At 39.5% G+C, this 14880-nt stretch overlaps 1 protein-coding gene across 2 annotated transcripts in view; it reads right to left on the minus strand.

Moving 5' to 3' along the window:
- Positions 1–609: 609 nt before the first annotated feature.
- APPL2 (adaptor protein, phosphotyrosine interacting with PH domain and leucine zipper 2) overlaps positions 610–14880 on the minus strand; it is a 43846-nt gene continuing 29575 nt past the window's right edge. The window contains exons 6-21 of one of the 2 annotated variants that reach the window (XM_042469039.1): positions 14307–14345; positions 14155–14213; positions 13535–13681; positions 12641–12723; positions 11522–11680; positions 10981–11169; positions 10246–10288; positions 10081–10137; positions 9889–9977; positions 9132–9290; positions 8993–9045; positions 7028–7202; positions 4870–4906; positions 4600–4740; positions 3626–3673; positions 610–2111 (exon numbers count right to left, since the gene is read on the minus strand). In XM_042469039.1, coding sequence (XP_042324973.1) covers positions 1980–2111; positions 3626–3673; positions 4600–4740; positions 4870–4906; positions 7028–7202; positions 8993–9045; positions 9132–9290; positions 9889–9977; positions 10081–10137; positions 10246–10288; positions 10981–11169; positions 11522–11680; positions 12641–12723; positions 13535–13681; positions 14155–14213; positions 14307–14345 — 1610 coding nt within the window. In that variant the 3' untranslated portion in view covers positions 610–1979. Of the gene's footprint in view, positions 2112–3625; positions 3674–4599; positions 4741–4869; positions 4907–7027; positions 7203–8992; positions 9046–9131; positions 9291–9888; positions 9978–10080; positions 10138–10245; positions 10289–10980; positions 11170–11521; positions 11681–12640; positions 12724–13534; positions 13682–14154; positions 14214–14306; positions 14349–14880 lie in introns of both variants that reach the window. The other variant, XM_042469038.1, reaches the window with a different exon arrangement.

The following is a 14880-nucleotide window of genomic DNA, read 5'->3' on the forward strand; positions in this document are numbered from 1 at the left end:
AAGCCATTGTTTCTGATCAACTCACTGTTGATAGATTGGAGTTTGTGGATATAGTCTAATTAAGCTGTTTCGCTTTCCAATCCTCCTTTGTAGCTCCTCTGACCTCACAACAACGGTCTTTGAACAAACAAACAAAACCCCTACAAAGTTCTTTTTAAGCCATTTAGGTTAACTAGGTAGAGAGATATGTCACTGATTTCCTTGCAATCATCCAAGTCACTAATGCAATGACATTGACCTAGTGGGGAAGATACAGTGCTACTTCAACTCTCCATACAAGTAGTTGCTAAAACTCTGCAAGTGTGCTGGTAGCAACTTTACCATCTGTTACACTGAATTAACTTTGGTCAATTTATTCTACCTGACACCTGTTCTAAGATCACAATACTACTACCTAAAAAATTGCACTGAATATGCTTAAATGCCAGCACACAGTTTGCTCTGTACAATAGTGGGTACCAGTTAACACCATTATTGAACTTTCACCCCTTTTTCCAGGTTCTTAAGTGTATTTGCAGCTATCATACTGTATTGCTATGGTTTAATGCTCTGACAAGAATAACAGCTTTTATCCAGAGAAATCAAGATGAATTAGTGTCAGACAAACTGTTTACTTCAAATAAGATTTTAATCTTGCATTATTGTTAAACATTCGAGAAAAGCAAGACATGAGCCTTGCTTTGTTATCTTTAAAACATATACTCAACATTACATTCTTAAAAACCCAGAGAAATCAGAAAAAAAACTTCATTAGAGCTAGCTCTGTTCTTGCATGTTACTTCAGTTTAAAAGAATAAAACCCAAAGGTATCAGTACAGTGGTGTGTCCCAATTTGTGCTAACGCCATGAGCAACAGTGTCAAACTGGTACAGACAATATTATACTGAGATTGGCCATCTGTTGAAAGACACATGTCTCTAAAATTTACTTCCCAGAAGTGCTTCATGGGGCAGATTGCCCACAAATAGATTTTGAAGAAGTATTTTCAGTCAGGTATTGGGACAATTTGAAGCCGTCCTTTTCATTTTGAACCTGCAGATGCACTAACCCAACTGTACCAATCAGTGCAACAAACAATAGCCTACCTGGCTCATGACTTGTGGCTCAGACAGTATACTTTCTTCTGGTTATTCCTGGTGAAAACCTCAAACTTCTGATAGGTTCAACATGAAGGTTCTGGTCAACCTGGACAATGGTGTGGTCCTCAGAAAACTAGTAGGCACTTAACTTTAATAGTGAATGCTTACTTCAGATATAGTAAAAAAATATATATTAATAGGAAAGTGTTTAAAGAACTTTTTGCTAAACAATCTAGCTCAAAATAGTGTTCCTTTAAAAAAAAAAGTACCAGAGCCTAAAAACAACTTAGTGTAAAAGCAATTAACTGTTACAACAATACTTATGAACTAAAGATGCATTAGGGCTGTCTGTGTTCCAGACTTTTAGTACTAAGTGCAAAAATTTACCTTTCTCAGAACGTTTAATTTCCTAGAATGTCTAGTGTGTTTCGAATGAGAGGCATGCCTAATGAAGCCTTTAGTAGCTTGAATGCAATGTGCATGCACAGCCTAGAATTACAGAGGGTGAAGCTTCATGGGTCTGTGTATCTCCTTGCCCAATCCAACATCAAAATAAACAGATGTGCAGGTGAATATAATTTAGCTAGCTAAAAGGTGTACACACAGCCCTGGCTACAATGGGAAACTAGAAGCAGAAGAACATGCAGGCTGATGAAAAGATGAGTTTGGAATGTCAAGAAGAGCCCTGCTGTGTCTATGGCTTGAATTAGAAATTTGCTGGTAGCCATACAGTTTTTCTCAATGCTGATTGCTGGGAATTTTTCAAAGATTGTCCTTCTATTATGCCAAATTCACTTCCCATGCTATCTCTAGGTAATCCATCCCATGTTGGATCATAGCTGAGAGCACAGAATTTAGCCTGTTCCACACACCACCACCTCCTCTGAAAGAAATCACAACTTATGCTTCTGACTCCTCCTGCCCATCTCCATGTACAACATTGTCCTCTTCTGAATGGTCATTCAACAGCATGAACTTTCCATCATTGGTTAGTGGCATAGATGACATTAACTGAGCTAATGCTTCTGGATCCTATAATGAGAGATAACATAATTAAATTAGAGCAAATTGTGACAGACCAATATTCATTCAATTACACAATGGCTTTTTAAAATACATTTTGGGAGTGGGGACTTTCAACCTGTACCTTCATGTGGCCATCCTAATCCAGATTAATTTCCCTGCCCTGCACACACACCCTTACCTGAACTGCCATTCATGCAATTAGCATGAGCAACCTCATAGTTCCTTGCTAAAAGTCAAACTAGATATCATGCAATGATTTGTCATCAGAATTTTCAAAATAGTTTTGATCAGTGTGTCTTCTGTTGCATTTCATGTTGTAACACATAAACAGTAAAATGACTTCTGAGCCCATCAATTTCATCTCATTGGTTTCAGAAAGGAGTCTTGAACAAATCGTCCCACCCCAAAGTCCAGTGCAAACTGGAGAGCATTTCCATTGTTATAGTCACACACTACAGAGCCAAAATAGTATTCAGTATTACTGTACCAGCCTGAAGCTTCAGATTTATGGATAAGCTAAGTTCTCATAGTTAATTCATATAAATTTATGTGGAGAAATCTAACACTCTGGGACATCGTTTAACACTTCATTAGTAAAAGTAATGATAAATGAATGTTGCAAAACATTGATGCCATCCTTTGTTGCCTGTCTTTTGCCATTGTTTGCTATAACCCACCTCTGCCTTATTCATTCTATACTGAAAATAAGTGGAAGAGTTTATTCATTCTATATTGAGAAATAAGTGGAAGCTTTTGGACTCTTCCACTTATTTCTCAGTATAGAAAAAATAAGGCAGAAGTGGATTATAGCAAAACAATGGCAAAAGACAGGCAACAAAGGATGGCATCAATGTTGCAACATTCATTTATCATTACTTTTACTAATGACAAAAGACAGGCAACAAAGGATGATACTTAGATCTGAGGTGGGTTAAACTGTGTGTTAAGAACTTATGCCATGACTAATGCCATGACTAATCCATTATTGACAACACTTGCCTCTCCCCAACTATTAACTTAATCAGGTACCATTTATCCAACTTCTGCAGTTCTGATAACCTAATGCTATTAGTATGTTTGCTTAGAAGTATCAATGTTCAGTAGGAACCAGGCTTAGCTGCTCCAGTTCAGTAAATCAAACTTAAAGCTAGTTATGGCTGTATTACAGCAAAAAAATTGTAAAAACTCCAAGTATAGATCATGCCACTTTGCTTTCTGAAGAATACCACTGTCCTTATATAAGTGATCGAATATTCAGCTTCATTTAGGTAGCCACTTTTTGTATTAATCACCAAGTTAGACTAGTATAGTTTGAATAGAGAGGACCTGTTGGGACCCTATATGCAGTAACTACAGTAGGTAAAGGTTTTCCCTTGACAAGATTGCCTACCCAACTGTAGGGGGGTGATGCTTATCACTGTTACTAAGCCAAAGAGCCAGCGTTATCAAAGACAACTCCACGGTCATATAGAATGCTGTTACTTTCCCGCCATGTGAAGTTAAGAACAATGAAATTTTACCTTCCGAGCCTCAAGGATTTCCTTCCCCAGGCTTATTGCATAGCAAATCTGCAAAGGAAACAGAATCAGCTTTAGAATGGCTTATGAAAAGGTAATTGTATCAATTAGGACAAATACATACTGTTTACAACTGCCCAGGAAGATAACTATTTGAACACAAATGAGCAGAGCCTTATTAAAACGTGTGAAGAAGGGGAACATATTTGCCCTGCTCTCTCCATTGTCTGACTTCCCAAGTGGCATGCGAGACAGTGTGAAGACCAGGGCCTCTACCACATGTGGAGGCGCTCTCTGTAATCAAGAACCCAGAAAACTCAGGGTTTCTGATCACATGGAGAGCCTTTACAAATACTACACATGGAAAGCAATGGTGTGGAGGAAGTATGTGCTGATAGCATGATTTATGCAAGCAGGCTGTTCACCCATGGAAAGTGCCGGTGAAGCTTTGCCAACAGTATGCATAATGAGACACTGCAGCACAACAAAAGATACTGCAATAGTGATATGTGGCAATCTGGATACTGTTGGAGTAAAACTTCCATCATGCCTAATGACTAGCTATGTTTACTGCATCTGCACTTGGAATTCAACATATGGAGAACCACAAGTTGCCCACACCTCTTCTAAAATAATGGAGATTTGCTTCCAGGTCTTGGGCTGGGACTAATAGCTAACGAAATTGTGTTGAGGAGCTTTCTTAAGAAATGCTGAGGAGACCACAATATAAACAAAATCCTGTTACTTGAAAATCTTAGTTATTTGAACTGGGTTGTGTGGGAGGGCAAACACTTGAGAACTGCTAGCACACAAGACATTGTGATACCTATTTTGTTGGGGTTGTGAGGGTTGCATACAGTCCTAAGCAAGGGAAATGAATTACAACTCACTAAACTCCTACTAAGACTTGCAACCAAAGGTCACACTTGGAGTTTCTTAATGTATTCTAAATAATGTAAACAACATTATCACCAAACCTTTTCACCCTCAGTGTTACTCTCAAATACGTAAGTGCTCATAGAATCTTCACCCAGAGACTCAGAGACACAAACCACGAAACCAATCAGTCTCTTATTTTCCTGATGAGCAGCAAATTGTGTCACATTGGCCAGGTCAAACTGGAAAAACAGGTTTTAAGAATGTTAAGATCAACATATGTGTTCCTCATTAACTTCTCAGCCAGCAACTTAGTATTTAAAGCTGAGTCTGCAATTTTTCCATTGTGAGTAAAGGAAAAACATACTTACGCTTGCTCTTGTAACTTGTGTTTGGGGATCTATTAATCTGTTAATGTGAAAAAAGAAAGACATGAAAGAAAAGGAAAAAAAACCATTAAACCTGGTACAGCAGAGAAAGTAAAGAAGCCCTACCCAAATTTTTCACACCTTGGGCTACAATTCCTCTCAAAATGGGAGTATGTCAATGGGCTTACTTTAAGTAGACATGTCTTAAGGCTTACGTTGTGTTTCTAATGATACCAACGAAGCATGCTTTCTGTGATTAAAACTTTGCTGCTTTGAGTGATACCATGTCATGATGAACTTTTTCTGCTTTAGAGCCAGACATGGATTTCATTCACTGATGGAAGTCAGTCAAATGAGTGCTGTGTATACAACCATTTCTAGAAGAAAACACTAGGAATTACGTCTGTCTTATTCTGTGGTATAGACCTATGGAAGGCTATAAACTGAACCCAAAAGGGAAATACCACTGTAAGAATTGTATTCCCTTATTTCAAGGCTTCCCTAGCAACCATTGAAGCCAGAGCTTCAAAGGCAACACAAACACTTTCCCCTGTCTCAAGTAGGATCTTTGGGCTGAATATGTTATTAGCATATATAGACAGGCCCAGCAAATTAAATCTAGACATTGCTGAAGAGATTGTCTTGCAGCTGCTCCAAAGACAACAACATTATACGTCTTTACATTAATCCAAGGAATTGCACTCCTTGGATACACTTAGCTCAGGCTGACATCATGGGGCACTTTCCTTCTCATGATCATTCCCTGGAATAAATGAACAAAATCACATAAAAATATCAGGGGTAGGAATCATGATTCCTTCCAGATGGTGTGCAGCCCCCAGAAATTTCTGGATAAACAGGAGGAGGAGTCCACAAGAAACACTGGGTCTTCCCCACGTCAGCTGGCCAGGCAACTGCCTTCCTCTGAAGCTGAGAGAGCTTGGCTTGTGCAAGGCCACCCAGTGGGTTTCCATGGCCAAGCAGGGATTTAAACCCTGGCCATTGTTGTCCAGCACTGAAACCACTGTATCACACTGGCTCTCAGCATACTTGCCTGCACAGTAGTATAACTAAAGCAAAATATGGTATATTTCTAATGTACAGTAAGACACTCTGTACCTGTGGGACTGGTACCCATGGCTTTGCTTACCCATGTCGGAAATTTTTTTTATCTAAGTTCTCCAGTGTCATTCTATGGTATGTGTCCACCAAAACATGACCACAGAGTTGTGCTGGAGAACCTAGAGATTCCTAGAGAGGTGTTTTCTCTTGGCATTTCTAGGTCTTCCAGTAGAATTCTATTGTATGCTTCTGCTGAAAGTTGTTCATTTCAATAAAATTCACTACCATCTATGGTTTTGCATTTCCACGGTAACTCCAGAAATGTATCCCCTGCAGATATGGGGGTCATACTGTATACACAAACAGAACACTACACTGTTCTTCAAGCAGTACAAATTATTTCCTTATCTATGCAGTTCTCAAGCAGTTTTTCTGATTTATGTCTCAGTTGTGTATGTGCTTCTTTGAAATCCCAGTGATCTGTAACAAGTGAAGCTGGATTCAGTGTGCCCTATTTGCAAGAGAAAAGTGTTCAGGATTAAAGGTGACCTAGCCAGTGGACACTAGGAGCTGGATCCAAATATACTCTGCCTAAATCAAAGAACCTTTGCTTCAGAAGAGGTGCTTACTAACAAAGGGAAGAGCGTGAAAAGATTTGTCAGTTCTCTTTTCTCCTCTGAAACCCAGGGAATAGTCAATGGCTGCTACTCATATTACCACCAGCATCTGAAATAGGATGTCTCAGTATCAGCAGGAGGATGCTACTGAATTCATGTTCTTGAGGATTTACATTGCTTTCTAGTTGGACACTTTGGGAACAGACTAAATATCCCTTTGAAATGATCTAATACAGCAATTTTTATGTTCCTAAAATCTTCCCATAAACCTGAGGGTCCTCCAACCCTCTGGTGAAGATCTGGGGTACTGCAGAAGAGTAAGTGGATTCTGTCTCTTTCCACATGTATAAGTGGACACTGCAAGCAACATTTCCTGAACTAATAGGTTCAGGTCAAATCCAGGAACTCCTCCCAAACATACAGTGGACAAGGTTGACCAAAAGGAGAGAGAACAAGAAAGTAGGCAAGGGAGCTTTGCTTACTTCAGGTCATTGCTGGTGACCAAGAGGTGTGATTCAGCCATACGGAAGATGTTGTGAATGGCCCGAGCTGCCAACACCTGTCTCATAGCTTCATAAATCACTTCAACAGTGTGGTCAGATTTGACAGCCATAGATCCCAAAAAACGAACTACAAACATCTGATTCAAGAGAGAATCTGGAGAGAGAGAAAGGCAGTTAAAAGAGGTGTATTTTTCTTTACCAGTTCACAATTATTTCTCCACTTGTGAAAGAAATTAGCTTAACCAGTTTTTCATTTGATCTATAGAAATGTTTCAAGGCCAGTTTAAGTGAGGATGCTCAACCCTTGATTTGCAGCATCAAATGATGACTTGGGTGTTTGAATATTTGGCTACCAGTACGTACATTCTCAGATGGCATGCATCATGTGTGAATGAATTTACAACATACACTAAGACCATGGTGGGAAAGGTTTTTCATGTTATTTTTGATGTGTAATGGTGTTGGTGGACAGGTTTAGAGACGAGCACTCTTTTTCCCTCTCTCTTTCTATCACATCCTTTGCTCTTCTCCCTCCTTGCCCACAAGCCTACTAGCAGGAGAACAGACAACATATAGACAAGAGACTTGTGCAATTGTATGAAGGCTGTGCTCTCTGATTGTTAAATGTAGCAAGCAATCCTTGCTGGTTCCACTCCAACCAGAAAAGCTTACTAAGTATGAGGCCAGCCTTTCCTAACCTTTGCCTATAATGGTTAGGGATTGCCAGTTGATGAAGCCTAGTCTATGCAAATAGGACTTACAGCCATATGGCTAAAATGTTTTTAGGATGTTCACTTCGTTCCTAGTTCACTGCAGACCTCTCCACACTTGGTTTAGCGGTCCACATAAAAAGGCAGCATGCCCATGAATTCCAGAAGCTGAGAACAAAGGACAGCATGACCTCCCAAACTTTTAGTCTTCCAAAAGTTTTAGACTTCAACTCCCAGAAGTCTCAGATAGCATGGCCAATGGTCAGGTCTTTTGGGGAGTCCAAAACATCGGAAGAGCCAAAGATTGAGAATCACTGCTCTAGTTAGAACTTAGTTTGAACCAAAAAGGGAGTTGTTATGCTCTTTACCAAACAGCAACTTTGCTCTGTGGAGATGGGTCAACGTTTTTTGTTGTTGTTAACTACCCTCCAGTAGACGGTGACCCATGGTAACCCTGTGGATGAGACATGTTCAAGATTCCTTGTCTTCCATTGCTCTTCTTAGTTCCTGTAAACTCATACCCATGGTCTTCTTAATTAGAATCCATCCATCTAGCATGCAACCTTCCTCTCTTTCTGCTGCCTCCACCTTTCCTAGCACTATTGGGTTTTTTTTTTCCAATGAGTCATGCATTCTCATGATGTGTCCAGAGTTTTGTCATATTGAGTTCTATGGTGATTTCTGGCTTGATCTGCTCTAGGACCCATTTGTGTGTGTGTGTGTGGGGGGGTTGGTTGTTGTTGTTGGCTAGTTAGAATCATACAAGCCATTGTATTCCCTATTAGCATGTATGAATGTGAGAGCTGGACTGTTAAGAAAGAAGATAGGAAGAAAATAAATTCATTCGAGATGTGGTGTTGGAGAAGAGTGCTGAAGATTCTGTGGACAGCCAAAAAGACAAATAAGTGGGCTTTAGAACAGATCAGTGTTAGAAACTGGAAAAGTCTGCCCCATGATTAAACTGACAATGTGACTCTCACTCTCTTTCTCTGAAATTTTGCCCTACAATGCAGCTTGTCTACCAAAGATAGGCATTGCACTGCAGAGACCTCTGCAATAGTGCACAGGCTCTCTCCTTACAGTCTAGGATTGCATGGACTAAACAGATTGGTGTAAGGATGGTCAGAGGTAGGAAAGATAAAGTTTACCTGCTGCTAGGCAAGAGGTTAACCTATAGGGCTTCTGGCATCCTCTCAAGCTCCAAGGTTTTATGAACAGCAGTCACTGTACTTACCAGCTTCATCATCTTTCCTGCCATCTTCAGACTCTCCAAATGGGTTTGTACGCCTACAATAAAAGTACCAATTACTACTACATGATCACCTTCTGATACCATGAGAAAAGGCAGCAAAGGAAGATTTTATTGTTTGTACCTGCCACCCCTGTTCTGGTCTAGGAACTCCATTGCAGGAAGTACAATGTCAAACTGAATTGGTGTTCCAGGTGCAATTAACTCAGCAGATTCAGAAAGGCTGGCAGGCTCATGAGTGATTTTCCTATCATTCATCACCTCCATGTTCTTCACATCCTGGCTAAAGCAAAAGCATAGAGAATGGTGCCTCATGAGAAAGGTAGAGCTATGTCAGCTGTAAAAGCAAATGGATTCCTATGAATGGAAAACCAGGTAAGAACTTGCAAATCAGCATTCACTTAATGTCTGAATAGACTTTAAAACACATACACATAACATCATCTAGATAATTAAAAGTGCTTTTAAAATTGAACTATAATATGTCACTTTGAATATATTCCCTTAATACCTTACTGAGTATGTGCCCTTTATGTTTCAGTTAAGGATTAATGAGTAAGAATAGAAGAAGGTAACACTGATGAATCTTTGTCTTAATGTGGTACTTTATTAAATGTGTGCTTTTCATACAAAGGTGGAGTGCTTAGCAAAACTGAATTTTCAACATGCCACTATATGGTGAAAGAGGCACACAACACACTCAAAAAATCATGTGATATAGCGATATTGTGAATGAATGTCACAATATTCCTGCCGGCAGAAAACTAGCTTAATCAGTGTGGGAGAAAGGGCCTTTTCCCTGAAGATGATAACGTCCTATGCACAGAAGACATTCATACACAACCCAAGACAAACATAGATGTTGAAAGGTGTAATGTTACCTGGGGGAGAGACTGTCCTGTTTCTTTCCAAAGCTTGTGATTGGGGTCACAGCCTGTAGAGCTGTTTGATTTAATCTGATGGCAACTGCCTAGAGCAAGAGCGAGGCATATTTTTAGATTAACTTGTTTGAAGTGTCTGGGTGAACTAAATCATCGCAAGGAGAAAGAAATCAATTAAAAATAAATGCTCACTTCAGGATTGTCAGTAAGATAGATCTGCCGGGAGATGTTGTTGATTGCACATATCCACTGCACGAATGAAAAAAGGAGAGGGAAAGTATGAAGTTTTGGGACTCTTAATTTTAACAAAATAACTGAAAAACATTCACACAGTAAAAAAAAATAATTTTTTTTTACCTCTTCATATTCTTTCTTGCTTTCTGCCTGAAGTGTTATGCCTCTACAAGGAAATGCACAGGCATTAATTTTCTGTCCTGGTTTTAGTTCACACAAGCCATTCATGTACAGCAGAGTTGGGCAACTATGTGGAGCCAGGAGCCAATTCCTTTTGCCAACCCTGCCCTAGCAAGCCAAAATGCTTGCATTTCCCTCTGCAGTCCCTTTCTAAATGGTGACAGGAAAAGACATTGTATCACCTCCTATTACCATTCTGAGAAAGACTACAGAGGAAAACAGAAGTACTGGAGTAGTATAGGGTTCTGGTGTACTTTTATGTGGGAAGGTGGAGGTATTTGGCTTCTTGTAAGATTTGGGGGCAAAAATTGGCCAAAAATCATATTTTTAAAAACATTGGGAGGTTAGGGGCTTTGGGAGACTATTGGGGTTTTTCAGGGGCCACAAAAATGAGGTGCCACAAGTGGCCCATAGGCTGCACTATGTCCACCTTTGATGTACAGGGGGAAACTGGAAGCAATACCTCTGAACATCCAATAGGCCCCATCATGCTACAGGAGTACTTTAGCTTATCACCACTTCAAATCAGTATATTGGATAGGGAGATTTTAAAGACAGCAAACACAGAACCACCATCAGTGTGATTCAGCATCTGATGGAACACTGAAGATGCATGTGACATTTATCATTAGTGTTGCTTAAATTGTTGTATCCCAGCAGGATTCCCCGGATACATACGGTTTTCCCGTTGGAGTGGTGATTTGAAAGCAATATCGTCGGTCTTCACAATCAATTGCCATCACAGAACAGTTGTCCAGGTCCTGGATCAGTCCCCCTGCTACTGCTCCCCTGGGCTGACACATCAAGTTTCCACCTTGAGTGAAGAAGTACAACCTGTCCCATGTTGTAGTCACTAGGCCTGTTTTACTGTAGAAACAGACAGTTTCAAGATCTGTCATTCACCACCATTAGTTAATCAGGGTTACATCTGCTTTACCCTGGAAGCAATCCTTCTGGGGGGAAAACAATTTGGGCATACATCCTCCAACCACTTCACCACAATTAATCATCATTGATGCATTTTCCCCACAGTACAGAAAATACTAAGAAATCCATCTGGAAAGTATATCAGAAGTTTCATTAGATGCACCTTGCTTTATTTTAAGGCATCTTATGTCCAAATTCAGTATCAGGGATGAGTTCTACAAGTGTATAAACTTGGTAAGGTACTAAATAGAATTTATAAAATTAAGAAGGACGTATGCCCAGGCCTCCTTACTTTCTAAGGTTAAGGTAGCCAGCTTTCTGAATAAGGTTTCTGTTGATGAGAGGTGCAGCTGCATCGTAATCGGGCGTATACACCGATTCACCAACTGAAAGCAAATCTTGCTGAGATATCCGCATGGCTTCAGACTCAGTATCCAATTCTTCTTGTACACTGCAATAAACAATCAGATAAAATATGAAGTCAAATCACTTCACTGTCATAAACTTACTTACAGAAGCAAAACTACAAATGTGGGGCACAAGGATAGTACCAATGATTTTTTAAATGTGGGGGCGGGGGGGGGGGGGACTTATGTCTTTATAAAAATTTAGTATTCTTCTCTAGGCAATGAATTGATGAGTAGAAATGTAAAAAAAAGTGCTTCCAAGTATTTTTGATTCTTAGAAACAGCATAGTTTTCTAGATAAAGCATATGCAGTTGGAGTTTCTAGGATTTAATCCCAGTTAATTACAGGTACCTGTGAAGAGCTAGCAACACTTTTCAATAAATGCCTGCATTGTGTATTTAGTTCTAGATCAGCTACTACCATTTTCTACTTTAAAAGATCTACAGCTCTCCAGAGATGCAAAAAAAGAAAGAAAAAAAGAAAAGAAAAAAGGCACTACTAGAAGAAAACACAGTTGTTGTCAAGATCAGTCAGGTCAGTCTTCTCCAATCTGGAATTCTTCAGATATATTGTATCAATCACTCCCAGCATCCCAAACTAGCATGGCCCTAAGAGTTGGACATGGGGAAAGATGAAAGTTGCAGCCCAACAAATAGAGAGGGCACATCAGGTCAGGGAAAGCATAGGGCTATGCTTAGCTCTCCCGCTTGCATTTATCTGACACTGGTCAGCAGCACTGTGTCAAGCTTCTTAGTAGAGGATTAGATATGTGTCTCATCTAATTCCATCTGTGAAAAGGAAGCAAACAGGAGGACAAGGTATATATATATATACCGTGTGTGTGTGTGTGTGTGTGTGTGTGTGTGTGTGTGTGTCCCTCTATCTTTGTTAGAACATTCAACAATCATTGTTCTCTCCTAAAATTGTATTTGTGGTGATTCTAAAGCTGCTGTTAGTTATAGTACAGGGTGGGAGGCAGGGAAGGCATTCAATAAGTTGTTACCTCTGAACCATGCTGGAAACGGAAGACAAAAAGCTGTCCATTTTTTTGGAAAACATCTCAGCTCCTTTCTTAAAAAATTTAATCTGAAAGATATAAAAAGGAGTTCCACATACTAGGAATCACAAACTTGTTGGCAAAAAAGCAGAATACCCATCTCAAGAGCAGAATAAAACAAGAGGGAGATGCTACAAAATATTATAGTAATACGGGGGCTCTGGGTTTAAAATGGGGCCATTTAAGAGTCAGTCACATAAAAATGCAAAGAGACATACCTGAAACAAAGAGCTTATTATGGAATGGTTAGATCAGAATTTTGAACTGACAAAACTAATGCTTGAACCATTTTTAAAATTATCTCAGTTTCACTGTCTACCAGGTCTTATTGCACCATCACTGATTTAGATTCTATCCAAGAATCTAGAAATCAGTGAGATATCATTGGGTAATGTAATATATTCCAAGGAGTGTCACTTTTTGTAATTGTGCTATTGTGATCCCATCTACAGTGATTACATTCAAATGTTTTGATGGTTTGTTTGTTATTGCTCCCAGAGCACAGTGGAATAACAGTTGTTTTCTTTTCTCAGAGGCATTGAATCCCAGTTTGTTGGTCTTGACATTTCACACTTTCCCCCCTTTTCTTATCTTTAGGTCTGCAATCCTCAGTGATTGCTGTATCTATAACCCAAACATTCTTTTTCTCAACCATAGTTATATCTAACACATTCTATTCTAATTGTTTATAATTAGAATCTTGAAACCCTCATAACATGAAGCTGATAAGCAAGATGATTTTGTCACCTTGGACTTGGTGGTTGAAAAAATGCTTGAATGCAGTGAATGGGAAGTTTAATTTATAGGAGACATTTGTGCGGTTGGGCTTAGAACACATACCTGTGAACTTGTGTATCCCAGAATGGGCTCCAACATGGCAATTCTCTTGCGGTACTGTAAAGCATTCAAGGCACAGTAATACTGCAATGATGAGAGATGCTGCTTCCTCCGGGCACTAGCTACTTCTTTTGCAACTTCTGCCTTTAGCTGAATGATAAAATATTTGCAAAGAACAATGGTTAAACAAAAGCAAACAGGCCCTTTAAAGGAGGGTCTGCTGTGCAAGGCACGGGCAATTAAACAATGTCCAAGTCCAAAAGCATGGCTGGGGCGGGATGGGGATGTTTGGGAGACAGCAATATCCCCCAGAATCCTTTAGCCAGCATGACCAGTTTGACTGTGAAATACCACTGAAATCACTAGGATTTTAATGCCCATTTAAGCATTAAACGTTCTCATGGTTACAAAGGGACTTGGGTGCAATGCATCCTTACCAGATTTTCACCCACCACATGATACAAACAGCTAAGCCATTCTTTACTATATTTTTACATGTACGTATTCAGTTTTCTCCATACCCCATATCCTCAAAGCATTATGGCATCATGTTAACACTGGAGTGTTCCTGCTGGGTAGAAAAACAAATTGGTTTTTAAAAGCTCACATATGGAGTATTTTACCTTTTCGTTCTCTCTCTTTTTGGGTAGTCTGCTATACTTTGCCATGGAGACATCATGTTCTGTAAGCATCAAAGGCACACTTTAGCTTCAGGGTCATGCCGCTATATCATCAGCAAATTCCACTCAAACAGAAGACAAAATGTAAAACATACCATTGCTAGCAAGGCTGAAGAGATCCTTTAAAGTACTTACTTCTAGGGAGGAAAAGAAGAAGTTAGACTAAGAATTTATGCATTAGGATAAAAAAATCAGTGTTGGGAGGAGTTATAATGATGCACTTATTAAACTTTGACTGTACTCTTTCTTTCAAAGTCCAACATAACTATTTTGTTTATTTTGTTATGTGCCTTCAAGTTCTCTCCAACTTATGGTGATCTTATTATAGGGTTTTCTTGGCAAGATTTATTCAAAGAGGGTTTGCCATTGCCTGTGTGCATGTGCCTTCAAGTAGCCTGTCAACTTATGACAACCCCAGAAAATTCAGAGTTTTCTTAGGTAGGGAATACTCAGAGGTAATTTGCCAGTTCCTTCCTCTAAATATAACTTCCAGCACCTGATTCTCCTTGGCAGTCTTTCATTCAAGTACTAAACAGGCTGACCCTACATAGCTTCCAAGATCAGATGGTAACTGGAGACTTCAGGATATTTAGATCATTACCATCATGTACAGTAATATTTGAGTACAGTGGTACCTCGGGATACGAATTACCCAGCTTACGAATTTTT

This window comes from Sceloporus undulatus, chromosome 5, assembly GCF_019175285.1.
Source record: "Sceloporus undulatus isolate JIND9_A2432 ecotype Alabama chromosome 5, SceUnd_v1.1, whole genome shotgun sequence".
Taxonomy (NCBI): domain Eukaryota; kingdom Metazoa; phylum Chordata; class Lepidosauria; order Squamata; family Phrynosomatidae; genus Sceloporus; species Sceloporus undulatus.